The sequence below is a fragment of the Engraulis encrasicolus genome, chromosome 19, assembly GCF_034702125.1.
Source record: "Engraulis encrasicolus isolate BLACKSEA-1 chromosome 19, IST_EnEncr_1.0, whole genome shotgun sequence".
Classification (NCBI taxonomy): Eukaryota; Metazoa; Chordata; class Actinopteri; order Clupeiformes; family Engraulidae; genus Engraulis; species Engraulis encrasicolus.
The window spans coordinates 22,739,817-22,752,017 of NC_085875.1; the positions used below are offsets into that span (position 1 = coordinate 22,739,817).

The following is a 12,201-nucleotide window of genomic DNA, read 5'->3' on the forward strand; positions in this document are numbered from 1 at the left end:
TTACTTTTTGGGAGTGATTGGGTCAAAGGTCAAAGGTCAAGGTCACGAAAAGGTCAAAAACGTACATTGAGCCGATTTTTATGAAATTTGGTGGGATGATTGGTCATGACCCAAGGAACAATCGATTAGTTTTTGGGAGTGATTGGGTCAAAGGTCAAAGGTCAAGGTCAAAATGTTTATTTGTACTTCGTATAACTCAGACAGAACTGAGACGATTTTTATGACATTTAGTGGGATGATTGGTCATGACCCAAGGAACAATCGATTACTTTTTGGGAGTGATTGGGTCAAAGGTCAAAGGTCAAGGTCAAGGTCACGAAAAGGTCAAAAACGTACATTGAGCCGATTTATATGACATTTACTGGGATGATTGGTCATCACCCAAGGAACAATCGATTACTTTTTGGGAGTGATTGGGTCAAAGGACAAAGGTCACGAAAAGGTCAAAAACGTAAATTCAGCCGATTTTTCTGAAATTTACTGGGATGATTGGTCATGACCCAAGGAACAATCGATGACTTTTTGGGAGTGATTGGGTCAAAGGTCAAGGTCAAGGTCACGAAAAGGTCAAAAACGTTTTTCTTTGCCAAGCACTATATGCCAGAACAACGTGTGCATGCGGAATTGAATAAGAGGTCAAGACTGGGCCAAATATGTAATATTACGATATTCTGGTCCAATTTAAATGAACCTAACACCAAAATTTGGAGAATGTTACGCCCCACACTCTGAAGATGGCCAGAAAAAAAAAAAGTGGCGTAGGCGAAGGTTTGCGCTCTACCGAGTGCCCATTCTAGTTATTACTATTATTCATACTATTACAGAACCTAGAGAATCTTTGGTGCAGGCCCACCCCATGAGCCAATACAAATAGAATTCCATTGTTTAGGGCAACAATAGAAGCTGCGATATGATCCATGACACCCTCTGTGATGTCAGCTATGACATGATAGAATGTTCTGTGGATGTGATTAAAATTGTCAAAGTGTATGCCATTCACTTATTTGTTAATGATGGAGGCATAGCCTTTTTTACAATGAGGAGATTGGCTGTGTGGTTAATGCAGCAATTTTCTTCCACACTATGAAGAAAGGTCAGTTAATTTATGTAGTATTTAATTTTCTATTTAATATTTTTTGCATAGACATGTGTTGTTGAGTTGTCTGTGTCGATCTAATTGACAAGTAGGCTACTATCAAGTGCATTAAGGACTTTATTAAATCAAATCAGAAATCAAAATGTCTGCCTATTTTATAGAACTTACCACAGGCCTTCTCAATGTCCATTTACTTTAGTAGTATAGCCTAACAGTATAGCCTAATGTAAATGTAGGCTTTAAATTAGCCTAATGTAATTATATCAATGTAAATAGCCTCTATAATATATAATGTAAAAATGTAATGTGTCACTAACACTTCTTTGGTCAACAAGTCAACACAAACAAAGAGTGTGTGGCATGGTTGGGTGGTTGGTGTGTGTGTGTGTGTGTGTGTGTGTGTGTGTGTGTGTGTGTGTGTGTGTGTGTGTGTGTGTGTGTGTGTGTGTGTGTGTGTGTGTGTGTGTGTGTGTGTGTGTGTGTGTGTGTGTGTGTGTGTGTGATGTAGTTACTGTGTGTAATGTAGAAATATAATGCATCAATTACATAATGTAAATTATAATGTTGACAAAAGATGACTCATAGCTCAAAAAGTCACAGTGTCTTCTCAAATTGGGTGCTCTTGGATGAAGGGGGTCAGTCTAATAATTCAACAAAAAAGACTCATCGAGGCAACTCCCAAGTGAATAATGAGGAAGTGAATAAAAATTAAGTTATGGCTAAAGCATGATTAAAAGAGTAAACATGTTTAGACCAGACACCGTTGGAGGCTAGGATTTGGGGCATTGTTGCTGGGGTCACTTTCCTGATCCACTCACCATCATTTACATCATTATACTATATTCTCAGGCTCAAAAGATCCTTCCCAGAATCCGCCTGGACCTGCCTCAGGACTGGACCTGGCTGGATCACCTGGCTCATCCCTTCCATTTCCGGTGGAGGAGTATATCCTCAACCTCTCAGAGGAGTGAGTTGTGTTTAATTCCTGTAATTAGAATCAGAATCAGCTTTATTGACCCAGTATACATTTTTGTCTGCAGTCTTCAGTAGTTCTCATTACAAAACAGTGCAAAACAAAAGTAAACTAGAAATGCACTCAGAGAGTGCAGACCTCTGTCAAGGAAGCTGTTTGATAGAACATTTGACTATGTTACATCATATTTTTATGAAGCCGTTCTGCCTTCCTTTTGTGAAATTAAAAACTGGAATGTCAAAATTTGCCCTGTCCTGTAGTTCAATTTGCGGTCATGGTGAAGAATCTTTAAAAAAATTCTCATTCTGGTTCGTGATCCGGATCACCACCAAAATGTAATCACTTGTTCCTTTGGTCATTTCCAAGAACTCCACAAAGTGTCATCCAAATCCGTTCATGGATTTTTGAGTTATCCTGCTGACAAACAGACAGACAAATAAACAAACAAACAGACAGACAGAGACAAACCCATGCGACTCAAAACGTAACCTCCTTGGAGGAGGTAAAAAGTTATGATGATGGCAAAAGTTAGTGTGAAAAGAAAACTATAAAGATATCTTTCTATAGTCACATGATTGCCATTGTACAGACTAGGGGTCGACAGATACAGGTTTTTCAATGGCCGATGTGATACCGATTTTTTTTCATCACCCTTGGCCGATACCCGATATTTGAGGCCGATATGGGTAAAAAAAAAATTTAAATGACAAATATTCCAGGTCTCAAGTGAAAAATAAACATTTATTTAACATTATTTAACATTATCAAATTGAGGTAGAACGTGTAACATTTAGACACCCACTCTAACAATGAAGTAATGTCTAAAAATCAAGTAATACAAAAAAAAAGTGTCTTGGTGCTTTTAAAAAACCCGAATAACATAAAATAATAATAAATAGTCCGTATCGGCCAAAACCACATGTGTATCGGACGATACTGATACACTTAAAATACGCAAATTTCTGCCGATATCCTTAGTACAGACACTCACCATTTCCCAATGTCAAGTGTTCTAGCCTTGGTATTGCGTGAAACACCTAGTAATTGGATGCTCTTTGGTGAACTCTGCAGAGTATCCAATCATTAAGCTTTTCACGCACTACCAAGGCTAGAACACTTGACATTGGGAAATGGTAATAGTTTGAGTCTTTTTACATAGGTTGCATCTGTTTAAATCTCTCAATCGTATGTTTTTTTCAATTCTAGGGAATGGAAGGCTTTCAGCAACATGTTAGAAACTCCTGTAAGTACAGCTGCATAAACAAATATGTTCAATGTTTTCTTCAAACAGGTATGAAGTTATCTGTTTTTGCCTGTTTTATTTTAGTTTAAATCACATTTTTTTGTTGACCCCCAGATGACAAGGAGCCAGTTTGTGGAGCTCTCGAAGACTGTCCTGAAGGTGTTTAGCCTGGGCTCATTTCGTCTGGTTCTGCCAACTTTGATCCACCGCGGATTTGATGAGCTGAAGAGCGACTCAGATACATCCTCAAGGTAAAATAATTTAAAAAATAATAACTTGATAACACTTTATTTTAGGGATACATCTATTAGCACTAATACATACAATATTAATGCCTGTGTAAGTCACTTGTAAGGCATGTACTAAGCAAAATCAGACAGTTGTTAAGCATGTATTCACAAATGTCTTGTTCATGCCCAATTAGGGGTTTATTACTAATATGACCTTAGTAAGGGCCAGTAAGCCTATATTTCTATTTATTAGTAAGTAGTAAGTTGCAGAATACAATGTGTATAAGCTCCCGACACACTGTGTGAACAAACCCTGAACAGTGTGAAAACAGAGGTGGAATAAGGGTCCCTATTCTAAAGTGGTGCATTGCTCAGCCCAGATGGCTTAGGGCCCCTGCACTACCAAGGACCCCCTCAGTACCTAGGGCCCCCACACCACACAGGCCCGCACTACCTAGCCCCCCTGATCAGCAAAGCGTAAGGATATATTAAATAATTATGTTTTGAGCAGTGGAGACATCTAGCATTCTCTTGTTCATATCAAGAGTTAAAGGGAACAGGAGCTTTTATATAGCAAGGACTGAACGTACACTAGTCAATGACGGTGGGTTGGTGAGATGTATTTTTTTCATGTACCATTGAGTTTATTTGTAAGAATCCCAAAATAAATGCAGAACATTAGAATAATAGTTTTGAAGCGAAACTAAACTATTATTTTGTGATAATTAAGTTAATGTTCGAGAACATTAGCTCCAAGAAGTGCAATGCATGATGGGTACGCAATCTAGGCCTACAGACAACCTACCCGGCTCTGCGTCTACCTACGTCCTTAGCTCCTCCCCTCACTCGTGCAATTTAGTTTTTATCCAAACAATTTGCCATGTATGTTACAACAGAAATATTATCATTGCTGCATTGGCCATGCATTGCATTTCTGACAAAGGGTGTACCCATCATGCACTGCACTTCTTGGAGCTAAGTTTCTCAAACATTAACTTATTTATTATCACAAGGGAATACCTTCGTTTTGCTTCCAAACTATTACTCATCGTTATATTCTGCATTTATTGTAGGGTTTTTACAATTAAAACGAATTGGTGTATGAAAAAATTACATCTCACCACCCCACCGTCATTGAGAAGTTTACATCCAATCCTTGCTATATAATGCTTCATATTATCCTTTTCCATACTGAGTTTAAGAAGTGAGAAGAACTATGTTTCTAATTAGACTGATGCATATTTGAATAAGTTCTTACACTTTGCGCCCCAAGGGGGCTGAGTAGAGTGGGGGCCCTAGGTAGTGTGGGGGCCCTAAGCCATGTGGGATGAGCAATGCTTCACTTTAGAATAGGGACCCTTATTCCACATCTGTTTTCACACTGTTCAGGCTTTGTTCACACAGTGTACCAGGAGCTTATACACATTGTATTCTGGCCCTTACAGCTTACTCATAAATATAAATCTAGGTCTACTAGGTCCTTACTAAGGTTATATTGGTAATAAATCCCTTATTGTGCATGAACAAGACATTTACGAATAAATGTCTAACAACTGTCTGATTTTGCTTAGTACATGCCTTACAAGTTACTTACACAGGCATTAATATTGTATGTATTAGTGCTAATAGATGTATCCCTAAAAATAAGTGTTACCTAACTTGATAACACTTTATTTTAGGGATACATCTATTAGCACTAATGTATACAATATTAATGCCTGTGTAAGTCACTTGTAAGGCATGTACTAACTTCAATTCAGCTTCAATAGAATGCTATGAAACGTCCAGGAATATTCTCTAAGCTGGACATCTGGCAATTTTGTGTAAATGTCAACATTCTGAAACAAAAACTGCATATATGTAACATTCTACTTGCTTCTTGGTACAGAACGTGGTGTGGTGAAATATTCCCATATTTTGGCATCATTCCTGCTTAACCCTTATGTTGTGTTCGGGTCATTTTTGACCCGTTTTCAAATTTTAGTTTGAAAAAAACACACTTTCCTTTATTTTCTTGGAATAAGGCTTCATCTAATCCTCAGTCACAATCATTGCAACACACAAAAAATATGTTTTATCATTTTAGTCAATTCTAAAGGTCCAAAAAAAAAAAAGTTACATCTGTGGTGTTCAGGGTCAAAATTGACCCTGCATAGATTTTTGGCTGTTGTATGCATTTCTGAAAAGCTGTTGGCTGCCCCTTGTCTTTAGTTTGGTGATTTATGGTGATGAAAATATATTTCTTGCCTGAAATTTTTTTTGCCAGCTTTTTCATATTCCAAATCCAATATGGCCGCCGGACAGTCCCATACACTACAATACGTCATATCTCCTGTTGTGAAAGGAGTACAGATGTATTTCTGGTGTCTACTCATATGTTTTCATGGTCAGGAAATTAATTTCTGCGTTATATAATGAGATTTTTTGCACATTTGTTTGCAAAATGCATTTTTGCACATTATTTTTTCCCAAAAAACATATCAAAATTCATAATGGCACCCAAACATGTAGAACTGGTCTTATACTTTCCATAAAGTTGATGTGGCAATGACATAATGGTCCATGTTCATGGCATAGGGGATTCAGATGAATAGTGTGACTTTTTCATGTTAATTGATGTGTTAATTTCCAATATATTTGCATTAGATTGGTGGAATAGCTGTGACTCGGACAGAATTGTTATTTTGTATATTTACCACACTAAAATCATATAAATATTGAAAAACACCAAGTCAACATATTTAAACATTGATTTTATGCACTGAAAAACTAATTTAGTTGACATTTGGTCTTTATCTTGCTATAAATCTCTTTGGGTTGGTTTGGACCTCAACACCACAAATGCCACTATTGATGATATTTTTCAATATTAGAGAAAAACCAATAAAATAAATTTGGGGGTTGTTGTACTCTCATATCATCTGTAATACATGGGCAACACAATCACTAATTATATCACTTTAGGAGGTATTAATAGTGAATTTATGCAGATTTTGATAGTTTTGGTCATCAAAAACGATTTGCATAATGTAGGACAAAAGACCAGTAAAGTCAAAAAGATGAATACATAAAGTAATATTTCCATCGATATGAATACATACCAAGTTAGCCATGAGATGAAAAACAATATTTAATGATAACTCGTGTTTTGGGGTATTTTATGGCTGAGTTTTGTTATCACGGGTCAAAAATGACCCGAACACCACAGGTGTATGCAGCTTACGAACACAACACAAGGGTTAATGTACTTCTCACATTCCTGCTATGTATGGAGACGCACCTGTGCTAGATGAAAATTTTACCCATGTTAAAATGGCGGTGCTCCCGGCCAGGCCATGTCACGTGATTGTGACGGCATCCCGATTCCAGACTTAGAGAAAACTGGGGCTACAGCTACAGCAACTTCATGTACAATCTTGTTTTTTTTTAACACAGATAAAATACACAGTAAAAAAAATGCAGTGTTAAAGGGCAATTCCGGCCAGTTTGGATTCATATCCCATCTTGGGTGGACCCAGGGAAAAGGATGAAAGGCGAAACCGCGAGAAATTTTCATGCGTGCTGCGCAAAGTTGTTCAATTGCGCTGTTTTCGGTTAAACCCTGGCCCGTCGGGCAGGTATTTGACCTGTTTTAAAGCTCCTAGCGTGAATTAAAACCCTTTGAACGATTTGGCTGTGGTGTGTGGGTCCATACAAGTCGATCTAGTGGTTCACAGTTCCATTAGGTAGCACAGGTACGATACAACAGGAGTTTTCAAAAGTGGCGCACCTACCTCTCTCAGCTTCCGCCTTCCAACTACGTCCGCAAAATGGTTTGCCAAAGTGATACTTCATAGTAATCCATTTTATTTTTGTCCACCAAAGACGAGCCACAAGAAACATATTCACACGTTCCCATGCCCTGTGTTGTTATTGTCTCGCAGATTCACTTCTCTTTCACTGAACGCAGTTTAGTGACGTCACGGTGTCACATGACTCCTGGAAGGAACGCAATTCGCTCATCCAGTTATTATACAGACGCGAGAGAGAGAGGCGCTGTCGTAATATACTGTTCTGTCCTTATCTGAGTGTTAGCACAGCAGTGGAGCGTACACAGACTTGACAGGCAGCTAAACTCGTTTTTCTTCCAACGTGGTATTTATTTGGTCGAAAACAACGTGTGAAACTGTAAACAAACAATCAAAACCACTTATTAGGCGTCTGCCTAAACCATAGGGCACTACACTGTAACAACAATTGTGCTAGCAAGCCATCAACACAAGAAAATATATGAAACGTTACTTATCCTACTTCAACACGCTACAATAGATTAAACACATATTCACGCTATCATAAAATTGTAATATCAAGCGATGATGAGAACAGAATAAGAAGGTATGCGTTGTTATAAATATGAGACGAACGTCAGCATCATAACGGTTAGCTAAATTAGGTTACGATGACACAGAGAAAAGCACCCATACAGTTCACTAACGTTGACACAATCAATACGAACAGGTAGGTATTATAATCTTAAAAAACACTTACAGACATTGCTGCCTTAGAGAGGACATTAGTACTCCGGTACACCGTGTAATGAAGTTACCGGTATTATCTTCGGCATTCATTAAGTTACGTGTTGTTTCTTCACAACATTTCCATTCATTCCCAAGAGTTTACAACTGCTGCCATAGAAACGGGCACACGCAACCAGGACCCCACGTCAAAATAAGAGCATGAAACTCTGCACCCCGACATACCAGCAAATTATACCAACAAACATTCAACTTAGCTTCTCTTTTCATCAGTTTCACTGGGGGCAGAACATATACTGTTTGATATTTTGAGATGGATCCTCCGTTGGGTTGGTTAAATTGAAGAGTTTGGTGGCCATGGTTATCTTTTTGGAACCAGAATATTTGTTACAGATAAAGAATTATTCCTTCCAGGAGTCATGTGACACCGTGACGTCACTAAACTGCGTTCAGTGACAGAGAAGTGAATCTGCGAGACAATAACAACACAGGGCATGGGAACGTGTGAATATGTTTCTTGTGGCTCGTCTTTGGTGGACAAAAATAAAATGGATTACTATGAAGTATCACTTTGGCAAACCATTTTGCGGACGTAGTTGGAAGGCGGAAGCTGAGAGAGGTAGGTGCGCCACTTTTGAAAACTCCTGTTGTATCGTACCTGTGCTACCTAATGGAACTGTGAACCACTAGATCGACTTGTATGGACCCACACACCACGGCCAAATCGTTCAAAGGGTTTTAATTCACGCTAGGAGCTTTAAAACAGGTCAAATACCTGCCCGACGGGCCAGGGTTTAACCGAAAACAGCGCAATTGAACAACTTTGCGCAGCACGCATGAAAATTTCTCGCGGTTTCGCCTTTCATCCTTTTCCCTGGGTCCACCCAAGATGGGATATGAATCCAAACTGGCCGGAATTGCCCTTTAATTCAACACTTAGAGAGTACTCCGAGACCAAATAGATGATGTTAAATCAAATCTCTAAGTGTTATATTACCACTGTATGTTCTTTTTGCTGTTTACGAAGCAGCTCTCTGGCATCTTCATCTGAATCTTGCCTGAAAAAGTTAACTCTCTGAAGTCAGCCACTGAAGACAAATCTAGTACAATCTTTTAAACTTTTGCCTGTTTGTTTTTTATGTCTGGTAATAGATCTGGTGAAAGTGGAAACTCATCGGAGGGTGTTTTAAGTGGATCCTCAAGGTAAACTAAACATAATAGATCAGAGAATGCCATGAACCTGTTGGTAGATCTTAATGATTTTGACCTGCTAAATCAGCATGGTGAAATGTCTTGAACCTTCTTGCCTGTTTCCTTGTTTGTAGTTATAGTTATGCCAGTGGAAGTGCCTGCGCGTCCTCATCTGCTACTGCTGATGGTCCGATGCTCTGGATGAAATGTGCCCTGGCAGCCTTCAGGAAGAGGGTGGCATGGCTTCTTCCCCGTCACTCGCCAGATGTTCACTCTTACATGTCTGACATTCACGCCGACAGCGACAAGCGTAGTGCCTGCCCTCGCTCCCGATCTGGAACCAGGACAGAGCCACGTCGTGGAATTCCATCCGTTCACGTAGAGGATTTCGGCCTGTTGCCAGATGTTCACTCTTACATGTCTGACATTCACGCCGACAGCGACAAGCGTAGTGCCTGCCCTCGCTCCCGATCTGGAACCAGGACAGAGCCACGTCGTGGAATTCCATCCGTTCACGTAGAGGATTTCAGCCTGTTGCCAGATGTTCACTCTTACATGTCTGACATTCACGCCGACAGCGACAAGCGTAGTGCCTGCCCTCGCTCCCGATCTGGAACCAGGACAGAGCCACGTCGTGGAATTCCATCCGTTCACGTAGAGGATTTCGGCCTGTTGCCAGATGTTCGCTCTTACATGTCTGACATTCACGCCGACAGCGACAAGCGTAGTGCCTGCCCTCGCTCCCGATCTGGAACCAGGACAGAGCCACGTCGTGGAATTGAATCCGTTCACCTAGAGGATTTCGGCCTGTTGCTAGACAGACTGTTTTCCAATGAGGCCATTGATCGAGTTGTCCAAGAACTTGTTGGTCAGGTGCAGGTTGCGACGCAAGACGGTGGTCCATCTGGTGTCCCAGCAACAGTGACAGTTCCTGAGGCGGTGTACGCTAACACCGAGCAGGCAATCAAGAACCTGCTCCGCCCGTATGTCACCCCGCTTGTGGTTTGCAATTCTCCAGGTACAACTGTCCCTAACATTGCAAGATTCACAGAACTGCTCCTAGCAGAATTGGAAAACTGTCATTCTGCTGCTGTGCTTGGAGCTGAAGACGATGTTAGAGCCTCAACGTCGCACAGCGTGGACCAAAGCTGTCAGTCCAGGACCGCCAGCTTGAAGACAGACACGGAGACCCAGGAGTCTTCAAGCCAGAACGGACGCCAGCGCATGTTTGGTCTGTTCAGCCAGCTGATGGTCCATCAGGTCATGGACAAGATGCATGAGGATTCAGCAGCGCAACAAGAGCAGGAGAGCGTAAGAGGGTCTTCCACCGCTGCATCCTTGCTTCTCGGTGACACTAAGGACTTCGGCTGCTTTGTCACTGTACTGCTGCTGAGGCTCCTGGCCAGAATGAGTGATGGATGCCCCTGCTGCGGCGCCAAGAGGCTGGACCAGGACCTGCTACAAAAGCTCATTGAGGACCTTCTGTTTGAGTTCACCAGTGACCCATGGTGCCCAAGCTTCGATGGTGACCTCAGCAACCAAACGATTCCGTCCATCTATAGGGCCATGGACGCAGTTTGGCTCAGACTGCTGAAGCAGTTTGGCTCAGACGCCATCCTGTGGAGGGCCGTCGATACACAGGATAACTCATTTGACGCAACCTTATTGGCGGAATTACGAAAGGAACTGTTGACCCAGCGTAACGTAGAAGATCCTGCTGAACCGTCCACCCAAAGTGACTCGCCGTCCCTCAGCCCCGTGCCTGAACCGTCCACCCAAAGTGACTTGCCGTCCCTCAGCCCCGTGCCTGAGGTCACCTCTGGACAAACAGCTAGAAAAGCCAGAAGTAAACTCAAGGTATGAAAAATGAGCCAAGACAACACCACATATGACATTATTGGGTTTATATAGCTATGTATTTATTGTTTTAACATTATGAGCGTAAAAGGTAATGGACTTACATGCCTTTAAATGACAAGGTTTTCCCCTCTGGTCCTACGTAGATCTTTAAGATACGCAGCAGTGCAAAGATTGCACCAACTAAGGATGCTTCTGACAAGGGTAAGGGACCTTACGATTGTCATTACACGACTGTCTTGATTCCCCTTTGTTTTTGATTTTGAATTCTTATTCTCATTTCTTCGTCTCCCAAAGGGCTGGAGTCAGAGGCAACCGTCACTCGTGCCCTATCGGATGAGGGTATTGCTGCCGCACCTTCTGGTGACAGGAAGGAGCCGCGCAGACGGCCCTGGTACAAGAAGATCTTCCTCAGGCTCAGCTGTTTTGGAGGCCCAGCTGAGATCTGACCTGTCCAGCCCACCACCTATACCCTTACACCCCATCCTAACCCAAGCCTTCACCCCTACCCAACTCCCCAACTTGTTTACCATATCCACCCATCCTACCACACACACACACACACACACACACACACACACACACACACACACACACACACACACACACACACACACACACCACCTATGCCAGCCACATCACAAGGCTGCCCATCACCAGGGGCGGAGCTACAGGGGTGGCTAGGGGGGCATTTGACCCCCCTGAAATCTGATTGGCTACCCCAGGTGCTCCCCCAGAAAATGGACAGGAGCCCCGCCCACTCGCGTTACACGAGGCACATAGATCGCCTGCAAATCGCTATCGCGAGTGAAGAAACAGAGCCATACAGAGAACAGAGTTATGCGATTGGAGGACCAGGAATTAAATTGCAGCCCCGCCTTTCAGCGAGATAAGGTTGTTCCTAAAGCGGCTGTCTTCCCATAGACTCAACATAGAACCACCACATTAACAGCCAAAAATAAGGACTAACAAACTACACTGCGGGGTAATCACCATAAATATGTAAACTATCAACTGTCTCGGTGGTGATAATCACAACAGTTTTACCACCTGTGATGTTTATCTGAAGTTATTACTACGAACAGCAAATCTTGTCA

General features: G+C 41.6%; 1 protein-coding gene across 1 annotated transcript; it reads left to right on the forward strand.

The window, feature by feature from the left end:
• The first annotated feature begins 994 nt into the window (after positions 1–994).
• Positions 995–11,667, forward strand: LOC134435318 (uncharacterized). Its single transcript, XM_063184207.1, has 8 exons — positions 995–1,093; positions 1,946–2,063; positions 3,276–3,312; positions 3,427–3,563; positions 9,209–9,259; positions 9,382–11,104; positions 11,251–11,308; positions 11,402–11,667. The coding sequence occupies exons 1-8, from the start codon at positions 1,084–1,086 to the stop codon at positions 11,551–11,553; spliced, it is 2,286 nt and encodes a 761-aa protein (XP_063040277.1). The 5' UTR covers positions 995–1,083; the 3' UTR covers positions 11,554–11,667.
• Positions 11,668–12,201: the final 534 nt, after the last annotated feature.

What these genes read in the sequence shown, in the direction of transcription:
- LOC134435318 (XM_063184207.1), top strand. An exon ending in GCAACATGTTAGAAACTCCT is followed by an intron (nt 3,313 to 3,426) that starts GTAAGTACAGCT and finishes GTTGACCCCCAG; the next exon opens with ATGACAAGGAGCCAGTTTGT. An exon ending in GTTTTAAGTGGATCCTCAAG is followed by an intron (nt 9,260 to 9,381) that starts GTAAACTAAACA and finishes CCTTGTTTGTAG; the next exon opens with TTATAGTTATGCCAGTGGAA.